Source organism: Emiliania huxleyi (genome assembly GCF_000372725.1).
Source record: "Emiliania huxleyi CCMP1516 unplaced genomic scaffold EMIHUscaffold_445, whole genome shotgun sequence".
NCBI classification, from domain to species: Eukaryota; Haptophyta; order Isochrysidales; family Noelaerhabdaceae; genus Emiliania; species Emiliania huxleyi.
In genome coordinates this window covers 41,099-64,499 of record NW_005198652.1, presented here as the reverse complement: position 1 = coordinate 64,499, position 23,401 = coordinate 41,099, and the positions used below count along the sequence as shown (strand labels likewise).

The window sequence follows — 23,401 nt, the reverse complement described above, 5'->3', positions numbered from 1 at the left end:
GCCGTATACCCCCCACATACATCCCGTAGGCGTTTGCCTTTCCTGCTACGAGTACGAGCCGAGATTGACCTGAGATTGAGCCCGCCGAGCAAAGTTCCCGCCTGCTCGCATTTCTGCTACTCTCCCACGCTGTGTCCGCAGCCGTTAGGGCCACTCTGAGCGCTGGCCTGCACCCCCCATCGAGCGCTGGCCTGCACTTCCCATCGGGGACACCACCTTCAACCGCTTCTTGCCTCTCTGCAGGAATTCTTTCGATCAACATGCTCAATCTCGAGTTCGTGCCGGCCCCCGGTAACAAGCTCGTGCTCAAGCTCTCTCCTCCGCCGCCGCTTGCTGACAAGCAGGTGTGCGTTAATTTGCAGTGGCTGAGGGAGGGGGTATGCACGCGCGCACCGCGGCAACGCACGCAACGCTGCGCTTTCCCTGCAAGACGACCCTCTCTCGTTCTGTGGCTGACAGGCGTCTCTGGCGGACAACACGACCGTCATCGACTCTGGCGGCGGCAACGCCGTCGGCATCCCCTCCGAGCCCGTCTCGCTCAAGGATGGCATCGACACCGGCACCGCCAGCACTGGCACCGGCACCGTCCCGCCCGAGCCCGGCCCGCTCAAGGACGGCATTGACGCGGGCGGCGGCAACGTCGAGGGCGAGTCTTCGCCGATGACGTCCTCCGCGAAGGTCGGAATCGTGCCGGCTGACGACGGCCGCATCACGCTCGTCATCTCCGCGTCGGTGTCGCCCTCGCTCCCCGGAGCCAAGGTGCGCGTGCGCACGCTAGGATCGTGATCATTCCCTCTCCCGTCTCCGAAAGCCTGCGCGTACTCTCCCTCGCCCACAGGCGTGCGGCGTCAAGAACGTCAACATCTCCGTGGCAAAGTCTGGCCCGGAGGGCGTCCTCAAGAAGGACCCGGCCGCGGAAAAGGCGCCCGACGCGGGCGCGGTCGGCTCGGACAAGGCCAAGGCCATGTCCGCCGCCCACGCGCCGAGCCCGCCCGCAGTTTTCTGGTCTAAGTTTACGCGCCCGGCCGGCCCATCGACGGCCCCCACCGGTGCCGTCAAGGGCGCCCTCAAGAAGGACATCCCTGCGGCAGAGTCTGGCGCGGAGGCCTCCGTTGACGAGACCGGCGCCATCAAGATCGACCCGGCGCTCAAGCTCGCCACCAAGGTCGCCACGGCCCTCAAGCCGGCGGCGGCCGGCGGCGCGCCGCTGCCTTCTATCAAAGCCCCGGCGGCGAGCGCCTGGCATTCTGCGCGCCGGCGTCTGCCGACCCACTATGTGACCGCATCCCGCGTTCGACGCGTAGGGCGACGCCGACTGTTCGACCAAGGAGTTTCCAGAGGAGACGGCCGCCCCGGCGGTGAGCACCTCCCAGCACCCTTCTGTGCACACGCGAGTATTGCGGGGACACGCGAGTCCTACAGGCGGGCACTTACATTGACCCTGTGACCTCTCGTCTGCCGCACGTCACGCGCAGGGCATCGACGAGTGGAAGACCCCCTCCCCGCTCCGCAAGATCGAGCGCAAGGGCGAGTCCAACCTGATCGACCGCTCCAAGAAGACCACCAAGAACCTCACCCCGATCGGCCGCGTCGACCCCAACGGGTTCGCGGCTCTGCTCGGAACGGACCTCGACGAGGAAGACCTCGCTGACGTCGGCTCCGGCAACGCGTTCGACGACGAGGAAGACCTCGCTGGCGTCGGCTCCGGCGAAGCGTCTGTCGGCGACGCCCCGCCGACGTCGTCGACGCCTTCGGCGCGTACTTGCCCGTGCAGCGCGCTCTGCTCGTGACTAACCCTCGTCCGCACTGTTCCAGGAGACGGAGCCGACCTCGACGCGCTCCGGTTTCCGCTTCGGCAAGTTCTGCTCGACAAAGCTACTGTGCATCTTCTTCTCCGTGGTGATCGGTCTGGGCTGCTCGGCCTTTGCTCTGTCTTCCTACGGCTCTGCCGGCGTCTCCGAGCTCCTCGACGCGGTGTCCGTGCCCGACGCGGTCGCGATCCCGGTGAGCAATAGAACTGGAGCGCAATGGCTCCCAGCACGCCCTGACTCTCCGTCGCGTGCGCTCGTGTATATCTCGCAGGTTCTCGACCTCTCCAACACCACGCCAAAGAACGAGTTCAGCCCGACGGTGCGCGGAACGGCGTTTGCACCGTCTGCGGCGCTCCCGATCTCGAGCGGGCGGCGATGGCCCCGCGACGCGGCGCGGGATGGCGCCCGCCTCTCGCTTGGCGACATGGCTCGGGTCGGGGCCGCCGCGTCGGCGCACGCGATCGGCGAGTGTGAGGACGCGACCGAAGAGTGCAACGAGTGCACGACCGGCTGCAACGCATCCTCGCTCAACTCGGCGACGGGCGAGGGCGTCGCCCGGTACGCCGGCTTCTCGCGGGCCCGGACATCGGGGGCAGCTCCGGCGGAAAGCATGGCAGAGACGCGGTGCTCTGACGCAGTCGTCTGCCGCGATGAGATCTCGTGGTCGAGCGCGTCGCCGCGCACCAACTTCACGCAGCTCCTGCCTCAGACTAGCCACGGCGACAACGTGCGCCGCAAATCCATCCTCGACAAGATCACCAGTCTCATGGCGCTCGTGCAGGGCTCGCTCCGCTGCGCGCTCGCCTCGGGCACATCCGACGCGGTCACCCCCATGCTGCTCCTTGTGCTCGCCCTGCTGCTCCTTCTCTGGCCGCCCACCCTCCGTCCCGTGAATTTCGCCCCACGTCCGCTCTCGGTCCCCATGACCGTTAGCGCGTTCCTGACGCTCGCCCGCCCGCCGCCTCGAGGAGCAAGGGGAGGAGACGGCAGCGGATATCGTCGACGGCTTCCTCAAGCAGCACGCGGACTTCGTCGCCGAGCTGCGGCGTGCAAACCTTGATGAGAAGGTCATCAAGGCGATGCTCGAGCTCGGGCAGGATTTTCGGCTGCCGGCGCTCGCGTAAGGCGAACGAGCGTCAATGGCATCTCTCCGCCTAACTCCATGTACTCCCAAGCATCGCACTCTCTTGCCCTAAGGCGTAAGGCGAACGAGCGTCGGCGGCATCACCTCGCCTACTCCTATCCGCGACTCCCCAGCATCGCATTCTCTCACCGCCCTGCCGCCGCCACCGGACGGCGCCGTCGAGCGCCGCCGCCTTGCCGGCCGCGGCCGCGCTCTCGCGCTATCCTCCTGCCAGCTGCAGGCCAGGGCGGCGGCGTGCGGCTTTTCGCCGCCAGCGGCGCCGCCTCCCTCCGCCTCGCCGTCGCCGCCGCCTCCCTCCGTGTCGCCGTCGCCGCCGCCGCCCACGCCGCCGCCGCCTGCAACCCCGCCGCCGGCGGCGCCGCCGCCCACGCCGCCGCCGCCATCCGGCTCGCCGTCGCCGCCGCCGCCCACGCCGCCGCCACCTGCTCCCCCGCCGCCGTCCGCCTCGCCGTCGCCCCCGCCTCCCTCGGCATCGCCGTCGCCGCCGCCGCCTCCTTCGCCGCCGCCTCCTTCGCCGTCGCCGACGACCCCGCCGCCTCCTTTGCCGCCGCCGCCAACGCACCCCGTCCCCACTCCCACCGCCAACAGCTGAATGCGGACGGTTTTGGGGTTGGCTGGTACCACAAGCGGGGCGGCGCAATCTTCCGGTCGGTGACGGCCGCGTGGAACAACAGCAACCTGCGGGAGCTCTCCGAGTCCATCGAGTCACGCTGCATCTTTGCGCACGTGCGCGCCGCATCGGGCTCTGTTATCTCCGAGGTGAACTGCCACCCATTCCGCTACGGCGTTCAGGCCTGGAGGTGCCGTGCCGACGCAGCCGTGAACCGCGTCTCTTTACCGTTGCTGTTGTCACAGGCCGTCTGCTCTTCCAGCACAACGGACACGTCGAGGGCTTTGACCGCATCAAGCGGCGAGTGTTCGCTGCGATGCGCGATGACGTCCGCCACCTGCTGCAAGCGACTCGGCTTCTGGCGCCTCTCGGTTCACCTCGCATGACCGCTGCAGGTGTACCACTGGGTGCAGGGCACTACCGACTCGGAGGCGTGCTTTGCCCTCATCCTCTCCCTCATCGAGCCAGAGCTGCTTGCCGGTGGCGAGTGCGTGCCAGTGGCCGTGCTGCGCAAGGCGATGCTCAGCGCCATCGCAACACTCCGGGGCTTCCTCGCGGATGCGGGCGTGGTGGAGGGCGCTTCGACAGTTCTAAGCGGAGCGGGCCATGAATGGCATGTCGTCACAGCATCGGCCTCGAACGGCAGTTCAACTTTGCCCTGACGGACGGCAGTTCAGTGCGGCGGCGGCAGACTGCCAGCTGCACTGTGCGCGCATATTCCTCGTACACCTCTTGCTGTGAGCAGGTGGTGGTGGCGCGCTACTGCGACAAGGCTCCCGACATCCCGCCACCCTCTCTCTACTACGCGTTTGCGTCATCGCACCAGCTTCAGCTGCAACTGAGCCAGGCCTTGACCTCCAGCCGAGATGATGCTCAGGAACACACCTTTCGAAATCAGGCCCGTCTAAGCAGGTCCCGCACGGGCAGCTCACTCCGGGGCACGGCGCCACCGGGTTCGCTGTCGTCTTCTTATAGCCGATTGGCGTCTCGGCGCCGCATGCGTCTTCTGTGAGTAGGCTGAACCGCTTGTGTGCCGAGGGCGGCGAGGCGCCACAGAACCCAGGGCACGGCTCAACTTTTGGCTGCACCTGCCCAAAGTGCCGCAAGCTCGAGCAGACTGTAGAGGGCGGCGCCTTCATCTGTGCGTCTGAGCCACTCACCACCAATACAAGCGAGTGGTTCTTGATGAAGGAGGAGAGTAGATGCTGTCGGATAGAGCGCTTCTCTGGAACGGGAGGGAGGGGCAAATAGCATTCGGGCGGCGGGTCGCGGAACCTAGGACCAGCCCCTCGCGCGACGTCGCCGCCAGGAGAACTCGATGATCTCATTCACGGCGGGAACGCCTAGCGCGGACGACGAATCCGAGGCTGAGGAGTGCTCGCGGCTCAAGGCGATGCGTCTAGACCAGGCAACGCCTTGCCAACGGGTCAGAGAATCGGCCGATCTCGCTCGATCTCCCCCTCTTCTCGATCGCAGGCTGCCTTCTCCAAGGCCGTCTCTACCAAGGCTGCACGTAACCCCACCGTCACGACCTCGCCAGCGGTGCCGGCACAGAGCCCGAAGCGAAGGAGCAGTTGGGAAGCGCTAAGGTCCTTCGTCGACGAGCAGGGAGCCAGGCGCACCGCCCGTGCCGTTGCCCCAGCGCCCGCGCGGCGCCGCCCCACACGACACGGCGCTGACGCGTCTCGAATGATTCACTCAGGCCGGGGCCGGAGGCGGAGGCGGAGGCGCGCGCGCGCGAAGACCCGAAGTCCAACCTAGGTCCGTTGACCGTTGCCCCTCCTGCCGCACCACCGGGCCTTGTGCCGCGCCACCGGCGCCACCGCCCCCTCCCACCGCCCTGGTTTTGCGCGCGTCCTCTTCACAGACGTCGTCAGCCTCGACTAGCGCCTCGCGCCGCGCTGCACGACGGTCTCCGACGAGGCGTTTCACTCCCGATGCATGTGTTCGTCTTGATACGCTAACTACTCCAACATTGTCGTGCGTCTCTCTCTCTCTCTCTCTCTCTCTCTCTCTCTCTCTCTCTCTCTCTCTCTCTCTCTCTCTCTCTCTCTCTCTGACAACTGCGATGCGCTTCGCCGAGACCTCGATAGAGTAGTGCTGAAGGCGCTCTTTTTGAACGAACAAAAATGTTCCCCTTTATCCCCCGACGGCGTGCGCGTGCGTGAGAATGCGACAAGGGACCGCTCGAAAGGGACCATTGGGTTGTTTGAATTTAAACGAAAGCGCTCTCAAAAGAAAAAGCTGACAGCGGCGGACTCGCCGACGACTCGCCGCTGGTGACCGCGCACCGACGCGCCCGTTGCCAATGAGGCGGAGGACGAGGTGGAGGCTGCGGTGGAGGGGGCGCTGCGTGGCGACGACGAGGTGGAGGTTGAGGTGTGGAGCAGGAGTCGGAGTCCGAGGCGGGAGCGGAGGCTCCGAGCGACGACGATGAGGGTTGCGCCGCCACCTCGGGGGGTTCCTCGGCCGCGCACCCCGCTCCGACGGTGGCCACGGAGGCAGAAGGGCTCCGATTAAAATTCTCCCATTAAAGCTAGCGCGCGATACACACAGCTAAAAGTACGTACAAGCTCGTACACACTGAGAGAGAGATTCGTTCAACGGCGACACGTGACGGACGGCTTCTTTCTCCGTCTCCGACTGCGCTGACGAGTGGTAGGGCCCCCGGGGGCCCTAGAAAGCGCGCCTCACTCTCCCTTTTCTCCCACAAGTGCCGACACTGCAAACGGGATGCCTAGTGCAGCAACACTACGGATTTCGGTTTCATTCAAATATAGGAAAACACTAGAGGGCCCCTGCGCGGGCCCCGCCCCCCCCTCGAGGGGGGCGGGGCCCTTGCGACGGAGAAGAGGCAATAATTGTACAGCAGCAGACGACGGACAACGAAGCAGTAGAGGCTTGCTAGGAAAATTGTAAGGCCGCCGTCAGCCGGGTTTAGATGTGTCTTTTTCGCGGGGAGGTGCCTTAGTGCCAGGTGCACCACATGTCTATGAGGTGTAATAAGCAAGACAGCGGCAGACAACGCGTCGCCACACACACAGAAGCACGCATATACTATGATACCCTCTCTCCTCTCTGTATAGCGCCGACGCCTAGTCGGAGGGCAACCAAGACGCGTCGCTGTCCTCGTCGGAGGCGCCGCCGACATCGGAGTCGATGCTGGAGGAGTCGCCGTCGGTGTACACCGAATATTGCCCAACGCACCCCGTCCCCACTCCCACCGCCAACAGCTGAATGCGGACGGTTTTGGGGTTGGCTGGTACCACAAGCGGGGCGGCGCAATCTTCCGGTCGGTGACGGCCGCGTGGAACAACAGCAACCTGCGGGAGCTCTCCGAGTCCATCGAGTCACGCTGCATCTTTGCGCACGTGCGTGCCGCATCGGGCTCTGTTATCTCCGAGGTGAACTGCCACCCATTCCGCTACGGCGTTCAGGCCTGGAGGTGCCGTGCCGACGCAGCCGTGAACCGCGTCTCTTCACCGTTGCTGTTGTCACAGGCCGTCTGCTCTTCCAGCACAACGGACACGTCGAGGGCTTTGACCGCATCAAGCGGCGAGTGTTCGCTGCGATGCGCGATGACGTCCGCCACCTGCTGCAAGCGACTCGGCTTCTGGCGCCTCTCGGTTCACCTCGCATGACCGCTGCAGGTGTACCACTGGGTGCAGGGCACTACCGACTCGGAGGCGTGCTTTGCCCTCATCCTCTCCCTCATCGAGCCAGAGCTGCTTGCCGGTGGCGAGTGCGTGCCAGTGGCCGCGGCCGACGTCGCTGGAAACAGAGCGCGACTCGAGAGGGCTATCACGAGTGCCAAGGCCCTCACCGCCGCCGCCCGCGGGGCGCAGGGCGGCAAGGAGACGGCAGCGACGACGACGGATACGGAGTCACAGTTCATGGAGGTCTCGAGGGACGACAGCTTCATATCTCTCGAAAAGGAGATCGCCTCCCTGGCGAGCGGGCCGCTGAACCTCGACGGACAAAAGAAGATCGTAAAGACGCTGCTGGCCAACAAGTGCGCAGCCGGGCCGCTCTTCTTGCTGAGGAAGCTGTCGGCGATGGACTCACAGCACCCATTCAGTCTGGTCAGGCAGCTCAAGGTGGGGGACGGCAAGGGCACCGGAGGGATGATCATCCAGCAGTTGTGCAACGATGCGCTCTCCACAAAGGGTGGAACCGCCCGCCACTGGGGCGAGCTCATCAGTGCCGCCGACGCCACAAAGTTCATCAAGGGAAACCTGGAGTGTGTCAAGAGCGCAAGCGGCTTCGACTTCTGGGAGCTCCTGGCACCGTCCATCAGCAAGCAAGACGGAATCCTGGCCGTCTCCAACGCCTCGACAGGCAAGACTGGCGACAGCCGTTGGGTCTTCCTCAACGCGAGGCCACTTGAGCTCATGCTCACGCCACTGTGGGACCTCTTCAAGCTGCTCGGGTACAGCAAGACCAGTACAGGATGCTTCTACGCTACCTTCAAGAACGTCATCTCGCGAACAAAGGTGATCGGCGACCTGCCGCCGGAGGACGCGAGGACCGAAGGGGTAAAGAAACTCCACGTTGAGGCGTGCACAGAGATCTTCCTGTGCTTCGCGAACGAGTACCGAGCCATGCTTGACCTGCAGCTGAGCGTCGCGGTCGCCAACGGGAGACCATCCACCTTCTACAACGCGAGCAGCACCGCGGGACAGCTATGGGCGAAGGTCGGGAAGCACATCAGCGACATCCAAGAGCAGGCAGCGCTCGAAGAGCAGGGCCTCTCCAAGCGGCCGCACAGCGGCGACCAGGCCGACGGCGGCCAGACAAAGCGGCAAGCCGCCGAACGCTGGCAGCGACAGCAGTGGCAGCAGCAGCAGCCGTTGCAGGAGCTGGGGCAGGCGGACGCGCCGGAGGTAGCCGCCACGCTGTGCAACGAATGCGGCGTGGAGGCCGACAACGGAGCCATCGACCCGAGCGACGGCATGTACTACTGCGCCACTTGCTGGGACGCCTACAGCTTCCTGCAAGCACGCTCCGCCGCCGACGCAAACGCCGCACGAAACCAGAGGGACGTGGCGACGCTGCGGAAGATTTTCCCCGGCCACTGCGCGTACCACCTGTACTACCACCACGTGCGCGGCCGTACTGGCTGCATGCGGGCGAACTGCGAGCTGCTGCACGAGCGCCCAGACGACCTCGATGCGGCCCTCACAAGGCTGGAGTGGGAGACGGCTCGCGAAGAGTGAGCCAGCCGCGCCGAGCGTGAGCGGACCTAGTCGCCACGCGACGCCGTGAGCGGACCCAATCGCCACGGGCGCCGAGCAGCGTGAGCGGACCTAATCGCCACGTGATGAGTCGTGAGACATACCGTGAGCGGACCTAATCGCCACGGTATGATGAGACGGCGTGAGCGGACCTAATCGCCACGTGATGTGTTGTGAGACATACCGTGAGCGGACCTAATCGCCACGGTGTGAGGAGACAGCGTGAGCGGACCTAATCGCCACGTGATGAGTCGTGAGACGTACCGTGAGCGGACCTAATCGCCACGGTGTGAGGAGACGACAGCGTGAGCGGACCTAATCGCCACGTGACAAGACACGCCGGAGCGGACCTAATCGCCACGCGACAACCGGATGGAGCGTGAGCGGACCTAATCGCCACGCGACGAGACACGACGTGAGCGGACCTAATCGCCACGCGACGGGACACGACGTGAGCGGACCTAATCGCCACGCGACGAGACACGCCGGAGCGGACCGAATCGGTTTCGCCACGCGACGAGACGACGTGAGCGGACCTAATCGCCACGCGACGAGACACGCCGGAGCGGACCTAATCGCCACGCGACAACCGGATGGAGCGTGAGCGGACCTAATCGCCACGCGACGGGACACGACGTGAGCGGACCTAATCGCCACGCGACGAGAAACGCCGGAGCGGACCGAATCGGTTTCGCCACGCGACGAGACACGACGTGAGCGGACCTAATCGCCACGCGACGGGACACGCCGGAGCGGACCTAATCGCCACGCGACAACCGGACGGAGCGTGAGCGGACCTAATCGCCACGCGACGAGACACGCCGGAGCGGACCGAATCGCCACGCGACAACCGGATGGAGCGTGAGCGGACCTAATCGCCACGCGACGGGACACGACGTGAGCGGACCTAATCGCCACGCGACGAGACACGCCGGAGCGGACCGAATCGGTTTCGCCACGCGACGAGACACGACGTGAGCGGACCTAATCGCCACGCGACGGGACACGCCGGAGCGGACCTAATCGCCACGCGACAACCGGACGGAGCGTGAGCGGACCTAATCGCCACGCGACGAGACACGACGTGAGCGGACCTAATCGCCACGCGACGAGACACGACGTGAGCGGACCTAATCGCCACGCGACGAGAAACGCCAGAGCGGACCGAATCGGTTTCGCCACGCGACGAGACGACGTGAGCGGACCTAATCGCCACGCGACGAGACACGCCGGAGCGGACCTAATCGCCGCGCGACAACCGGACGGAGCGTGAGCGGACCTAATCGCCACGCGACAACCAACCACATGAGCCCGTGACATACGGCACGAGCCGTGACATACTGCAGAGCAGCTGGCCTTGCATTCCAGCAAAGGGGGGGCGAACCCCACCAAGCCCGGGGCTGCTACGGCCGCCACCCTCCTACCGGGCAACGACCCCAACTTCGTCGATGGGCCTGTTTGAGACTCACTGGTATCGACTTCCCCGGCAATCGGCGCGATGGGCCTTATTTGGGCGCCGACGCTCGGGGTCGTCTGGCAACGGCACCGGGAGCTCGAGACGCAGCTCTCGGGGCCAGCCAACCCAGGAGTCGATTTTAGGACCAATCTCAATGACAATCGATATCAACATGAACGACGGGGACTCGGACGCGATGGATAATCGGAGATAGCCGCGCAGCGGCTATGTAGGTTATCCAACAACGCGAGGAGAGGAACCGACACAGAATAACCCCCACCGTAAGGTGTGGAAACGTGACGCGATGGCCGGATCATTACGTCCGTCCGTGCGCGGAACTCGTGTGTCGGACCCTCGCGCCCCCAGGCGCCCGAGTCCCGTTCTCGTCTGCCCCACCCTCCCTCCCTGGCAGACGGTTTGTAGTGTTCGTGTGTGTGTTCGAGCGTCGGGGCCTTATTTGGGCGCCGACGCTCGGGGTCGTCTGGCAACGGCACCGGGAGCTCGAGACGCAGCTCTCGGGGCCAGCCAACCCAGGAGTCGATTTTAGGACCAATCTCAATGACAATCGATATCAACATGAACGACGGGGACTCGGACGCGATGGATAATGGCTGTTTGGCGTTGGTCAAAGTGTGCTCTGGCAGCGACGCTGCAGCGCAGGCGCGGAGGCAGCGAGCTGTGACTGCGGGCGCGACCGTGGCGGTGGCAGGGGCTATGCAGGCGCACCCGGACGACGCAGCTGTCCGGTGGCAAGGGCAGAATTTGCGCGATCTTCTTGCCTGAAGGGATCCGGGCCGCGCGCGGACCAAAAGAGCGGCACGACATGAACTCGACGAAGAACCAGTAGTCTCCGTCTGTGGGATCTGGGAAGGCGCCATCTAGCTGGTTGTCTGAAAGGGGTTGTCTACGTTATAAGTACTGTGAATGCACACAGTTTAAAAATTAAAAAGTGAATACTGTGCGTACGGTCTACACACTACAGACTATGTCGATCTTGGGGTTTCACGTAACAAGTACGCACGCACAATCAACCAACCGACTTCTTGGTTATTGCAAACTTGCAAACTCGGGAGCACGATACTCGCTGCACGCGGCGGCCAAGGACGAGCACGTCAACGTCATCAGCACGCTGCTCTCTGCCCGCAGGTACTCTCCACGCGGGCATCGGCCCCGACACCCACACGCCCCGAGTGAGGAGAGTAGGCACGCGCGACGTTGGGGACGCTTGTACACTACCTTCGGTGCGAGTACACACCATAGGCGCACCGATCGCCAACGCCGCATGTAGAGTCATGATAGACGCTTTGCCTCTCCACTAGTCGTAGCAGCCTGTCTGAAGTCGCGGCGCCGGTGCCCTCGCATGTGCTCTGCTGTACTAGCCATCTTCGTTGCGCCCGCGTGTAGCGCAAGAGAGGGGTTTACTCTTCCTAGCGCAAGCGGCGCTAATGTAGTGGTGTGTCGCTTGCATCATGAAGTTGCTCCCTCCCCGCGCCGCGGTGGAGCTCCGAGATGCTCCGCGGTACGTTGTGCATAGCTGGTTAGGGGTAGTTCAGTAAGGTCACACTCTCTCCGATGTGTAAAAGATTTTGCCCCAGGAGGTCGAGCCTTTTCTTTCTCGCCTCTCCTGGCCCGTCCCTGCTGGGCTGTTCCTTTGTCCATGTTGCGCGGACGCCATCAACCACCATCCAAGATTGCCTGCGTCTCGTCGATGCAGAATATGCGCGCGCTTTGATTATCGAACTTTGCCAACAATATACCTACCACTGAAGCCACCTCCTTTGTCCCGGCCGTTTTATACGTTTTTGCGTGACTTGGACATCACGCCGAGGCCGAGGAGCAAAGGTCTTGCCATCCATGTGTGCTGCCGCCCCAGCCCAGCACCGCACCGCCCGCTCGCTACACCCTCCTCCAGCCCAGCCTCTCCTTCACTTTCGCTGCCGCCGCACACGGCCAACTTCACTGTGGCCGCGGGTCGCTCCTCCTGTCGCTCACTCTCTCGCCGCCCGTCCGACAACAGCATGCTCCGCCTCTTGCTGATGATCGCCTTCGCTAACTGCGCCACGCGCGGAGCGCCAATCCAGAACGACATTCCGGACGCCACAACCTCCGGCACCGACACAATCTCCGGGCCCGACGAGAGCCACAAGATCCTCTCCAAGGCAACATCAGCAACGGACACCAACTCGAAGGAGCGGCGGCTCGACGAGCCACTCAAGATCGGCAGCACGCTTCGATGCGGCACCCCGGCGACCTTCAAGTTCCGCAGCGAGATCGAGAACGCCCCAGCCGGCGACCTCGGCTCGCAGGAGGGCGTGACGTTCCCGGGTTTCGTCGCGGACGGAGACAAAATCCTCGACCTCAACATCCAAGCAGTCGACGGCGACGACTACGTCACCTACCGCGACTGGTGCCCAAGCGGCGGGTGCTTGGCCGGCGAGTTTGTTTCCATCAACTTGGCCAAGGAGAAGAGCACCAAGTTCCGCCTCACCTTCTCGTCGCCCACCGCCGCGCCCACCGCCGAGCCCACCGCGCCGTGCACCCGGATGAAGTGCACCACGACGCATGTGTAGGAGCGAGCACAGCCATACTACTGCTTCCAGAAAGAAAGAAAGAAAACAGCCCAGCCAAACGAGGGATGGGAGAAGGACAGGGTCCCCACCTGCACGAGCAGGATCTTGGAAGGACGATCAGGGGACAGGGGAACGGGAGTGGGGAGCGCTTCGCGACACGGAGGAGGTCACGCATTCCGACAAGCGGGAATTCTTGCGCCGCTGGGCGACTGAAGGGCGGCCGCTTCCTCACCGCCCATGGGCTGTCGTGAAAAGTTGTTCTGGGGGGGCCGCTCCGCGAGCTCCACACTTTCCGTGATAAGGTCAATACGACATGCCCTCAGCCTCACGCCTCAGATGAGTCGTTCACCCGTTTCTCGACGCGTTTGTGGGGGGCTGGGGCGGGGGGGGGGGGGGGGATTGGGTCTGGTACTGGCTGGTGGCGCTGAGTGCCTGAGTCGTCACACAGCGAACAGCGTGAGTCGTCACACAGCGATTCTGAAGGGACGCGGACCGAGAATTCTTCTTCCGGCCTGAAGGGCGGCGGAGTGCCTTCTCCGCGTCCATCCGCCCGACATGGGCCCCGTCGATGCAGCCACCCTCAAGGGTGATTGCCCCCGTCCCGCCACGGAGTTGCCCCCCTGCTCGGGACGCGCTCACCAAAGTGCGTTCGCCCTGCCGCAGCCTTCACGCCCGGCAAGACCATCACTCCGGGGCTGCTCAAGGTGCTCGAGGAGGTTGCGACGACTGGCAAGAGCAGGTACGAATGGGCTCTGCTCAAGCCGCTGCTCGCGGCCAAGATCGAGGCGGTGTGCAACGAGTACAACGAGGGCTGCGCTGACGTGCCGGGTGCGCGCCCTCCCCACTCACACGCGCCTCGCCTCTTCGCGTGCTTCGCGCGCGAGCAAGTCGGAGCGGCGTGGAACCGCGCAGGTCCCAACGGCGGAGAGAGCTTCGAGAGCGTGCTGCGGCGGCTGGTCGCGCTGCTGGACGAGTTCAGCGAGACGCCGTTCACGGCGCAGCGGCTGACCGAGCTGTTGCTCAACCCGCGTCAAATCTACCCGACGAGCACGCGCAAGCTGATGAACGCGCTGGAGAAGATGCTGACCGTCTCCTCGACCATACCCGTCATGGTCCTCGCCGCCGCCGCAGACGGCTCATACCAGCAGGCACGCGCTCGACGCACCCCACGACTGCGCCCGCAGCGAGGACTCTGTCTGGCAGACGGGCGCTTCCGGCTGATAGGCGGCGGAGCACGAGCTTGCAAAGCTCGCCACCGGCGAACAAGGGGGCGGAGGTGCGCCGAGGGACGGGGCGGCTCCCCCAGAGACACGCCTGGCCCTCCTCCTCCTCCCTCGCGCCTTCCCTCTCCTCCCTCGGCACATACGAGGGAGCGGTGGCAGTGGCAGTACTGACAGCCGATCGGCTCCCCCCCCCGCTGCAGGCGAGCCGATGGAGGTGTCGTGACGCATGGCCGGGCACTCGTTGCCGGATCGCGCTCTCGGGGTTCCAAGCGCCGAATCGTGGGAGGATGCATGGCGGAAGATGTATCGGAACTGACTAACACAGCGCCAGTGGTCTGTGGCTAGAGAATAGCGCGCTGCGGCGTACGAGCCATGGAGGGGGGGACGTATTGGGACTGTCTACGTGGGGTGTACGCGACCGAGGGGGGGGGGGGGGGTCCCCGAGGGGCAAAGGGCGACGCCGATGTGGGGGGGGGGGGGGGCTCCGCGCGATATTGTGTCAGCGACTCTGTGGGAGCTTCCTGCGCCCCCCCCGCGGGGCGTTGTCTTTTTACGTATGAGACACGAGAGAAATTACCCCCCGCCCCTGCCCCTGCATCTCTTTCCGTCTCTAAAAAAAGGGTCGTGGTGCGCACCGGCTCCTGGCCTCATCTCCACCATCCTCGATCGTCCTCTCTACTCTTCGCGTGCAGTGCACAGCTGCACGACCGCCGACAAGACGACTTTGCGCCACTTCACGCACTTGGCCACGGGTGCAGGGGTCAGTGTTCAACCTCTTCTTCGCGACTGTCCTGCTACGCACCGCGCACTGTCCTGCTGTGTGTCAAACTGGTCTTGCTTTCGTTGCTAGTCGGACGTCGAAAACCCTTTCCAGAAACCGGCAGTGAAGCCCGTGGCGCTACCAACGCCATTGTCTGAGAGCAAGCGCACAAACTTCTTCGTAAGAAAGTCGTAATCTTCGCGGTCGAACTCGCCATCCTTGTTGAGATCGAGCAGCGACATCAGGTCGCGCTCCATCTTGGTGTAGTTCATCGTCAGATACCCCCGGCTGTTGAGGGCACCGAGCAACGCGATGCACGCGCCGACAGAGACGGCCGCCGCATTCGAAGCAGACCTGGCGGCCTTCCCCGTGCAATACCCAAGCAGTCCACCGACAGAGGCGGCGGCGGCGTTGCTCTTGACCTTGAACGAGGGAGGAGGTGGTGCCGGCTTTGCCTTGCCACCCCGCAGGCGGAGCAGAGGGGAGGACGGGCACTGGTTCGGTGTCAGAGCAAGACCGTGCGTAAGAGATGCGGCGAGCAGCAGTAGTGTGCGAGTCAGCATTGGATGATGTGCGCGCCGCTTGCGAACGAGTCTCGCGACCCAGTCGTCCGGCGCCAGGGAAGTACGGACGTCCACCTATTTATTTTAGTTTCATCAGAGTAAAGTGAACCGCTCACGAGTTGTCGATCCGAGTTGTCGATCCACCTCCCGGGCTCTGGACAGGGTGGCCCGCCACCACAAACAAGAGGGAAGGAAGTGACCCCAGCTGGTAGATCTACGTGGCCGGAGTGTAGAACGCACGAAGGGGACACCGCCCTCACTGGTGCCTCATATGCTGCCTCCCTGCGGATGCTGCCGGCGAGCCTGGCGGTCCGCTGTACTACAAGGAAGTGCTGACTCGATTCTACCTCGAATTCTTCTACCCCCACGACTCGGAACGCGAATGTGACAGGACCATCGGGTCCTTCAGCCACCAAAGTGAGATCACCCGAGAGCAGCTGAGCCTGCCTCTGGCCTCGCCTCCCTCTCCTTCAGGCATTCGTGGCATCCTATGGGTCGTCCAGAGTATCGAACTCTGGCTTGTCAGCCGGTCACTTGATGACACCATGAAGTACAGCGATCGCCATCTCGCTGGCCTCTCCGCAGCCCCCCCCGACCGCGTCGAACTCATCGGCGCGGGCTCTCTCGGCTACGGGACCGGCCCCTGAGGGAGGGTGTAGAGGATGTAGAGTGTAGAGCGCTGTAGAGCTGTAGAGATGTAGAGCGCTGGAGAGCGCTGTAGAGCTGTAGAGCTCTACATCCGCCGCGTGACGATGTGAGTCGCCTGTAGAGCGATGTAGAGGCGCTCTACAACGTGAAATCTCTACAACAAACTCTACATCATAAGCGGCGAACGAGGCACGGTCGCTCTCCGACATGAGGCGCGTTGCACTTGCCAGTGCTGCCCTGGCCTTCTGTCTGCCCGCCCAATGGGTGGCAGGTGCCTCTGCTGCTGTGGCATGCCTCACGGCTGCGACTGGCCGGCGCCTCGGCGCGTCAGCTCGGCTCGGCGTAGCGATAGTGGCCAGCGCAACTCGCCTGGACTCAACGCTCAGCCAGGAGCTCCCGCACGCGCTGGCGCGAGGCATGGCGCATGCAACGCGTCTGAATGCTCGCCTCGCCTCGCGCAAATGCGACCGTCCTCGCAGCCGACAGTCCACCGCCTGCTAAAGAAGCACAGCGACGAATGCGGCACCGGCGACACATGGCAGGCTGGTCATGACGCAGTCATAGGGTGTTGTGTGCCGTCAGAGTGACTCTCTGTGTGTCAGGGATAGCCAGGGCTGTCCATCAGAGCTCCAGTAAGCTCGGAGACACCCCATTAGCGCGGCTCGACCTCTTTGAGTCACTGCCTTCCCGGCGGTTTGGCTGTAGAGCCTCTACAACAAACTCTACAGCAAAATCGCGCTCTACATCGCTCTACAGGCGACTCACATCGTCACGCGCCGGATGTAGAGCTCTACAGCTCTACAGCGCTCTACATCTCTACAGCTCTACAGCGCTCTACACTCTACATCCTCTACACCCTCCCTCAGACCGGCCCCAGACTGGTTGGGTAGTAGTCTAAGTTCTGAGCCTCGAGGCTTAGCGGGTCTAAGTGTGCTCTGGCACGCTGGGGTGCTTGCGCGGTCTAAGATCAGCGGGAGCCTCTTACATCGGCTAAGTCGGCCGTGGCACGGCCTGGGGCCAGGAGGCTCCCAGGCCTCCCACCGTGATCAACGATACGGCGCAGCCCCCAAATTTTCTTCGCCTGCGGCGGGCGATCGATCCTCTTCATGCTTAGCAATCGCCGCCTCAGCATCCTTCTCTTCCGAATTTCGTTGCTGCTCCTCTTCATTCTTGAGCGACGTCTAGCCAAACAGTTCCCACATGACACGAAGCTCCTCAAGCTTAATCAAACGTGTGACGGTGAAGCCTGGGTGTGTGCTGGTCCTCTTTGAACGATCCGCGCGTGAGGTAGCATAGGGCCTTGTTGGCAGCAGCCAGCTTGTTGCGCTGCTTCGTTGCGATGAGCTGATCGGGATCGCAGAAGCGCATGCCAAGCACCGCCTTGATCTTGTAGCAGAACGCCGGCACGACCGCATCGTCCGCACCGCCATCGGCAAGCCGCGCTCGCCGCTGCGCCGCAGCCGCGTTCTGGCACGCGTAGCGGCAGCACATGGTACGGTGCGGGTACTTGAGCAGGCGGTGCGCGCCGCAAGTAGCGCACTGGCCCTGGGAGTAGGCGTGCGCGGCATATGTGGGACGCGTCCAGGTATTTTTCGGGTAAACCTGGACTTTTGCAGGTACACCCGAGTTTTACCCGGAGTTGGCCTTATGTCGTCTAAGTTCAGGCCCCCCGACATACAGCTCGATCGGTCACACCGCCATCGCCGTCGGGGAGAGGGGGGACGACACTGCTTCGGCAGCGTGCACCTCGATCCTGTACCGTGTTTGTTATGACCCCCCCCAATGAACACACCAGTGAGGGAGGGCGAGACGATCGAGGGGTCCCGTACCATGCGGAATCGACCCTATCCAGTGCTCAAGTGCTCAAGTCTAAGTCTGAGCCCGGCTCCGTGCGGGGGCTAAGTTGAGCGCTCGCTCGCTGCAGAGGCTAAGTGTAGAGCGACCCTCTAGCCCTACTACCCAACCATTGGCCCCAGCTTCGGCTGAGGGCTGACAAGCTGCCGAGCCCAAATCACTGTGAGAGTCGTGATTTCTTGTTGGTTTTCTAAAATCTCTCGACACTGGGCACGGGACTGGCGCGCAAAAAGAATCTGCAAAGGCGAGCAAAAGAACAAAAGAAGAGTTCACGCCTCTCGCTGCAAGTACACTGCCGTCATCTCCCGTCTCGCGTCCACCCATACCGGTTACCGCGTTGGTGTCCAGTCCGAGCCTGCCTGGCTGTTCTTCACCTTGGATGGATGCATGCAAGAGAGAGAAGAGAACCGTTCTTGCTCCCTCTCCCACGGTCGCATTCCCATTTCTACCCACAACCAATCCTTCCCTCGTTGACCCCCACGGTGGCGTCTTCCGAGCCGACGCATGAGGGGACCCCGGGAGGGAAATTCCGGCCCGTTCCAGTGCGCATCGTGCGTCCCACCAATGGGAGGTGCGCGAGCTGGACCTCGCGCTCTTGCGGCCTAGGCGACATGAATCTGAGCATTATTCGGCGCTCCATGACACGCCAGAGCGCCGAGCGGCGCAGCTTGTCGTCGTCGTCGTCGTCGTCGCGCTCTTCGAGATCCTCGCGATCCTCAGCTCAACGGGTGCAGGCGATCGGGCCGCTGTCAGATCCCGACGAGGCAAAACTGGTGGCGCTTGCTCAGCTCGAGAATATTGCGGGCTGGGCTCTCGAACTGACGTGCAATGGCGCGCCCGACGAGGCGATGAAACCGACGGTTGGAGTCCTCGTTGGTCTGCTTTGGAGCGGCGCGGAGTCCGCTTCCGCCGAGGGTGCCGCTTGCGCATTGCGCTCCCTTGCCAACCGGGGCACCTTTGGTGATGCAATTCGCGAGGCGGGTGGCGTGAGGGCCTTGCTCAAGTTGATCCGAGCGCGCGACGAGATCGATTCAAAGGCGACAGAGGCTGCGGCGGGCACGCTCCTGCACCTCGCCATCCAGCAAAATGCAATCAAAGAGGAGCTCCACGCCTCGGGCGGCATCCGGGTGCTCGTCGGGATGCTTGAGGCTGGTAGCGACTGCCAGGCGGCCGATTACGCTTCCTCGCTGCTCGAGGTACTAACGCTCTGTGGCACACCCGAATCTGCGGCAGAGGTGCGAGCCTCAGTTGGAGACCTCGACGAGGCCGCTTCCTCCGCCGTCGAGGAGGACTTTCCTCATCTACACCGCATGCTCAGCCGCGAGCGCTCGCCCGCGACGCGGCGGCTTTGCACGCGTCGGGGTCTTGGAGCAGCAGCAGCAGTTGTTGCGCTGGCCGCTCTTGCAGCTCTGCTGTCGCACCCGACTTTTCCCCCGATAGAATCCGCACTGCTTGCGCCCGGTGTACCTCAGTTACCCGCCGCTTTCGATCACATCATGTTGCTGGTGAAGGCACCTTCTGTCCTCGCTGCCATGGCCGCGATGCTGGCATGGCTTCTGCTGTGGCCGAGACCAACCTGGTCACCTCGCACTGAGGGAGGCGGGAGGAGCTCCAGCGGCTACCCGCTTCCACGCAGCGTCGAGGAGGACCTGTTGACATGTCCCATCACCCACGAGATGATGCGGGACCCTGTTGTTGCCAGCGATGGCTTCACGTACGAACGCGCAGCGATTCGCGAGGTTCTGAGCTCGGCCGCCCCAGGCGAGGTCCTGAGCCCTCTCACGCGCGAGCCCCTCGCGCCGACAGTCTACTCCAACATCGTCGTCCGCCAGCGCATCGCTGCAGCCCGCGCTGCTGCGCGTAGAGCAGCGCCGGCTGAGGGCCGAACGGCTTGCACTGGGATGACAGTCACAATCGTTGTGAGCCTTCTTTTTCTTGTCAGTGCGGTGTCCCTGACGCTGAGATCGTAACCGGTTCCCCGTGAATGGGGGCAGGGTCAAGTGCGAAGTGGGCTCCGGCTGAGAGAACAGTTTGTGAAACAGGTGGCGTGTCAGGCGCATTCGTCGAGATTGTGTGCTGCGTGCGTGTCCTGGGTCACACTCACAGCGGTCTCGATCGCGGGTCGCCGTGCGTGGATGGTGGGTGCAATGTGCCGTGTGGTGGCGCGGGGACGCGCGAGCGGCGAGAGCGGCTGCCCAGCCGCCCAGCGGGGTAAAACAAAGCCGTAAGTACGTCAGAAAGCTGTGTACGTAAAGACTAAAGTGCCCCAGAGCGCGCGGCGAAAGCCGTTAGTCTAGGAGTCGCGAGTGCACACGGACCACACGCACACTACACACACAGATGCACACAGTGTGTATGCACGCGGTGTCGATATACGATATTCCCGCCATCTCTTTAGTTCTAGTCGTTTAGCGCGCGCTATGCACACACCTGTCACCGCTGGACACAGCCCCACTCCTCATGCACTGCTATGTCAGCTGTCGTCAGCTGTTCAGTCGGACGAACGAGACGGCTCGCGAGCCGTGCGGGTCGAGATCCGAGTCGAATCGGTTGAGCATCCACCGCCCAATCTCGGGCAGATCCGCCCGCTCCCACCCGTCGGCCAAGTAGGGCGGGGGCAGACTCGGCGGAGCGGTCGGAGGCCGAAAGGCAGGATTGCCCCAGGTGCGCCACAGGTGGCCGACCGAGCCGTCGTCGGCCTCGCCGAGCAGGAGGTACTCGCGCACCGTGGGGGTGTGGCGGAAGGCGTGCGACCTACTCACGAGGCGACGCCTCGGCGCCCACGGTGTGCAGGGCTCCTCGGTCGGAGGCGAGAGCCACCAGTCCACGCCCATCGGCATCCACGCGCACACCACCATATCCGGCTTGTGCTCGGCGAGCGCCTCCCAGTACCCCAGCTGCTCCACGCCGCGCGAGCGCGCGGCACGGACGCCGCCCGGCGCCGCTGTCGAGAAGTCGTCGCAAGCGAACACATCCGCGACCGCAGCCTCGCCCCTCTCGCCCGCCAGCGACGCGCGGAGATGCGCCACAAGGTGTCCGTCTGCGGCGCCCGCCTCGAGTAGGCGAGGCCGCCGCCCCAGCCGCCTGCCCAGCCGCGCGAGCCTGCCCCTCAGGTATCCGCCCAGCGCGCCGACGAGCTCGGTCGTGAGCAGCTCGTACACGCCTCTCCGCTCCATCCAGATGTTGAGCGCGTTGCGCCCCGCCACGAGCCCTCCCGCCGCCTCGAGCACCTCGCCGAGGGGGACACCGGCGGTGGACTCCTTTGGGGAGCGCGGCGGCGGCGGCTCGCGCGGCGGCGGCGGCGGCCACGCGCCATCGGGCTGACGCGTGCCAAAGATCTCGCGGATCTGGTGCGCGTGTGGAAGCGTGCCTGGATAAGCCTGCAGCGAGCGGTCCGCGGCCGGCAGCGTCGCACGCGTCTCGTCGCGAGAGGCGATGTAGGCGGAGCGCAGCCACGCTAGCAGGCGTGCGTTCCCGCGCCACCGCTCCAGGTCGCCCCACTGCTCACTCGGCAACAGCACGGGCCGCACGGCAGCCTCGAGCGAGTCGGCATCGGCCGTCGGGCTGATGCGGCGCAGGTGCGCCGCCAGCAGCGGCGCCAACAGCGGCCGCAGCGCGGCGGGGGCGTTGTGTGCTGCGACCTGCAGCCGCAGGGAGCTGGCAAGGCCGAGGAGGCCGGGCATATTGGTGGTGGGAAGGGACGATGTCGACCGCCGCGCAACCAGAGTATTGTCTTGCCCACAGCAACGGGTCGCTGCGGCAGTGCGATTACATTGTACCTGCTGCGGTGTTATGTAGAGGCCTCAGCTTCCCTCTGAAGACTGCTCCCAAACGAAGACCTTTGCTGCCGCCTTCCCCAGGGCCGCAACCAGCCGCAACCAGCGCCCCGGCGGTGACCTCCAGTCACCTGAGCACTGTAGCCGAGCGCTCAAGCGCAGTAGTCGGCTTGATCTCATGTCTCAGCGTGTGTCGGCCCTCCGCGGACAGCAATGCGATTGCACCCGGTGAAGTGCACATCAGCAGCTGTGTTCGGTCATCAACCGCTTTGTATCATTGACCTTGGTACACGGGACGAATGCATGCAGCAGTGCGCGCGTCGGCAGCGCCAGGCGAGCACACTGCTGCACGTTGAACCGGCGGCGACCCCAAAAGAAGACTCGGCGACTTTCGTCGGCACGCTGGTAGTGACCAGGAGGAGAGAATGGCGCCATTTCAAGGCACCGTCGGCGTGGCAGGGGAGGGGTAGAGCAGATCTCCCGAGTGGGAGTGCCTCCCATTCGGCCGTGGCGAGGCGTGAGAGCGCGCCGCGCTGAGAGTCTTATTTTCGAAGCTGAGGCCTCTAATCTGTTACCTTCTGTCTGGGCAGAGACAAGGAGGGCCCCCGCACACACGATCTCACACATACAGAAAAGAACGAACAGAAAGAAGGAAAGAAAACATGACGCAAGGGAGGGATGGGAGGACGGCACGCCGCCACCACACAGGGATTTTAAGGAGAGGTGTGTGATGCGCTAGCCGTCGCCCACCCTAGGGAGTCTGCCTCTTCCTCTCTCTTTTCGCAGTCTCTCGCCGCTTCTCGCTGCAACCTTCATGCCACCTCGCGGTCGTCCCACTCTCGTCGTTCTCTCCCTTGTCACTTCCTCCTCTGTCGCGTCGTTCTCTTCTGCCTCGTCCTGCGACGCCGCCGCGTCCCGGTCCCTTGTTCTCGCGGCTTCTTTTGCCTTTCGGCGCAACTCCGTCCTCCTCGCGGCGTATCCTGGCCCCTCGAGTCTATCGAGCGAAAAAATTCTTTTCCCTTCGCGGCAACGCGCATGGCGGCAAGGCCTCTTTGCGCGCCCGCCTCGTCACGCAGAAGACCAACGGGCGTCGGACCGCGGTGAGACCGCGCCGCCCTCCGCGCCCGCCCGCGCCCGCAGCGTGAACACATACGCGCGTCCCTCGCCGCACGGAAACATACGCGCCAGCCGCGCACACAGCCTCACATGCAGCGCAGACCGCATGCCCGCGCCCTGGGCCGCCGACGACCCGGTCGGGCGGGCTGAGCGGCCGCCGCACACCACCAGGCAGGCGCACAACCACCCGCAGCGCGCCGCAGCCCACCGCGCAGCCCTGCCAGCCAAGCCTGCGCCTCCCAGCTGCACAAACAGGCGCACAACAGAATACCTAGGTACAGCACACAGCACACACCGCCGGCGCGCGCGCAGCACACGCAGACGCGCGCGCGACCGCAACACGCACACGTACACAGCACGCGCGCGTCGCACGCCAGCGCAGCGCCACACACAGAGCACACTTCCCATCAGCAGCAGCAGCCTGCCACAATCCACATCTCACACACGCGCGCACACACTCCCCCCTACCGGCGCACGCATTGGGCGTCGCCGAGAGCTCCCAAAGCTGACTTGTGTGGCTGCCGTGTTCTGACTCATTTATTCTCCTTTTATCTTTTCTTTTCTCGCCTTTTTCCCTCTCCTTCCCTTCTCTTTCTCTTCCTCTCTTCTTCCCCCCCTCTCTTCCTTTCTTCTCTC

General features: G+C 64.1%; 8 protein-coding genes across 8 annotated transcripts; 5 read left to right on the top strand and 3 right to left on the bottom strand.

Moving 5' to 3' along the window:
- Positions 1–3,080: 3,080 nt before the first annotated feature.
- EMIHUDRAFT_316492 (hypothetical protein) lies at positions 3,081–3,671 on the bottom strand (the record flags this gene model as incomplete). Its single annotated transcript, XM_005768865.1, has 1 exon — positions 3,081–3,671. The coding sequence occupies one exon, from the start codon at positions 3,669–3,671 to the stop codon at positions 3,081–3,083; it is 591 nt and encodes a 196-aa protein (XP_005768922.1).
- A 413-nt stretch (positions 3,672–4,084) lies between these two features.
- Positions 4,085–5,705, top strand: EMIHUDRAFT_445414 (hypothetical protein). The gene is made up of 8 exons (XM_005768864.1): positions 4,085–4,241; positions 4,311–4,412; positions 4,478–4,518; positions 4,582–4,759; positions 4,878–4,973; positions 5,042–5,181; positions 5,268–5,326; positions 5,433–5,705. Exons 1-8 carry the CDS (start codon positions 4,176–4,178, stop codon positions 5,450–5,452), a joined length of 702 nt encoding a protein of 233 aa, XP_005768921.1. The 5' UTR covers positions 4,085–4,175; the 3' UTR covers positions 5,453–5,705.
- Positions 5,706–6,506: 801 nt separating this feature from the next.
- On the top strand, positions 6,507–8,781 carry EMIHUDRAFT_245079 (hypothetical protein; the record flags this gene model as incomplete). Its single annotated transcript, XM_005768863.1, has 7 exons — positions 6,507–6,527; positions 6,671–6,745; positions 6,799–6,940; positions 7,066–7,148; positions 7,216–7,332; positions 7,501–8,259; positions 8,449–8,781. The coding sequence occupies 7 exons, from the start codon at positions 6,507–6,509 to the stop codon at positions 8,779–8,781; spliced, it is 1,530 nt and encodes a 509-aa protein (XP_005768920.1).
- Positions 8,782–13,348: 4,567 nt separating this feature from the next.
- On the top strand, positions 13,349–14,480 carry EMIHUDRAFT_459165 (hypothetical protein). Its single transcript, XM_005768862.1, has 5 exons — positions 13,349–13,411; positions 13,489–13,653; positions 13,738–13,973; positions 14,050–14,101; positions 14,249–14,480. The coding sequence occupies exons 1-5, from the start codon at positions 13,381–13,383 to the stop codon at positions 14,269–14,271; spliced, it is 507 nt and encodes a 168-aa protein (XP_005768919.1). The 5' UTR covers positions 13,349–13,380; the 3' UTR covers positions 14,272–14,480.
- A 414-nt stretch (positions 14,481–14,894) lies between these two features.
- Positions 14,895–15,371, bottom strand: EMIHUDRAFT_245075 (hypothetical protein; the record flags this gene model as incomplete). The annotated part of the gene is made up of 1 exon (XM_005768861.1): positions 14,895–15,371. The coding sequence occupies one exon, from the start codon at positions 15,369–15,371 to the stop codon at positions 14,895–14,897; it is 477 nt and encodes a 158-aa protein (XP_005768918.1).
- A 271-nt stretch (positions 15,372–15,642) lies between these two features.
- Positions 15,643–16,018, top strand: EMIHUDRAFT_316491 (hypothetical protein; the record flags this gene model as incomplete). Its single annotated transcript, XM_005768860.1, has 2 exons — positions 15,643–15,755; positions 15,790–16,018. The coding sequence occupies 2 exons, from the start codon at positions 15,643–15,645 to the stop codon at positions 16,016–16,018; spliced, it is 342 nt and encodes a 113-aa protein (XP_005768917.1).
- A 2,359-nt stretch (positions 16,019–18,377) lies between these two features.
- Positions 18,378–19,467, top strand: EMIHUDRAFT_245073 (hypothetical protein; the record flags this gene model as incomplete). The annotated part of the gene is made up of 3 exons (XM_005768859.1): positions 18,378–18,444; positions 18,594–19,235; positions 19,385–19,467. 3 exons carry the CDS (start codon positions 18,378–18,380, stop codon positions 19,465–19,467), a joined length of 792 nt encoding a protein of 263 aa, XP_005768916.1.
- An 889-nt stretch (positions 19,468–20,356) lies between these two features.
- On the bottom strand, positions 20,357–21,556 carry EMIHUDRAFT_245072 (hypothetical protein; the record flags this gene model as incomplete). Its single annotated transcript, XM_005768858.1, has 2 exons — positions 20,357–21,084; positions 21,199–21,556. 2 exons carry the CDS (start codon positions 21,554–21,556, stop codon positions 20,357–20,359), a joined length of 1,086 nt encoding a protein of 361 aa, XP_005768915.1.
- Between the last annotated feature and the right edge of the window lie 1,845 nt (positions 21,557–23,401).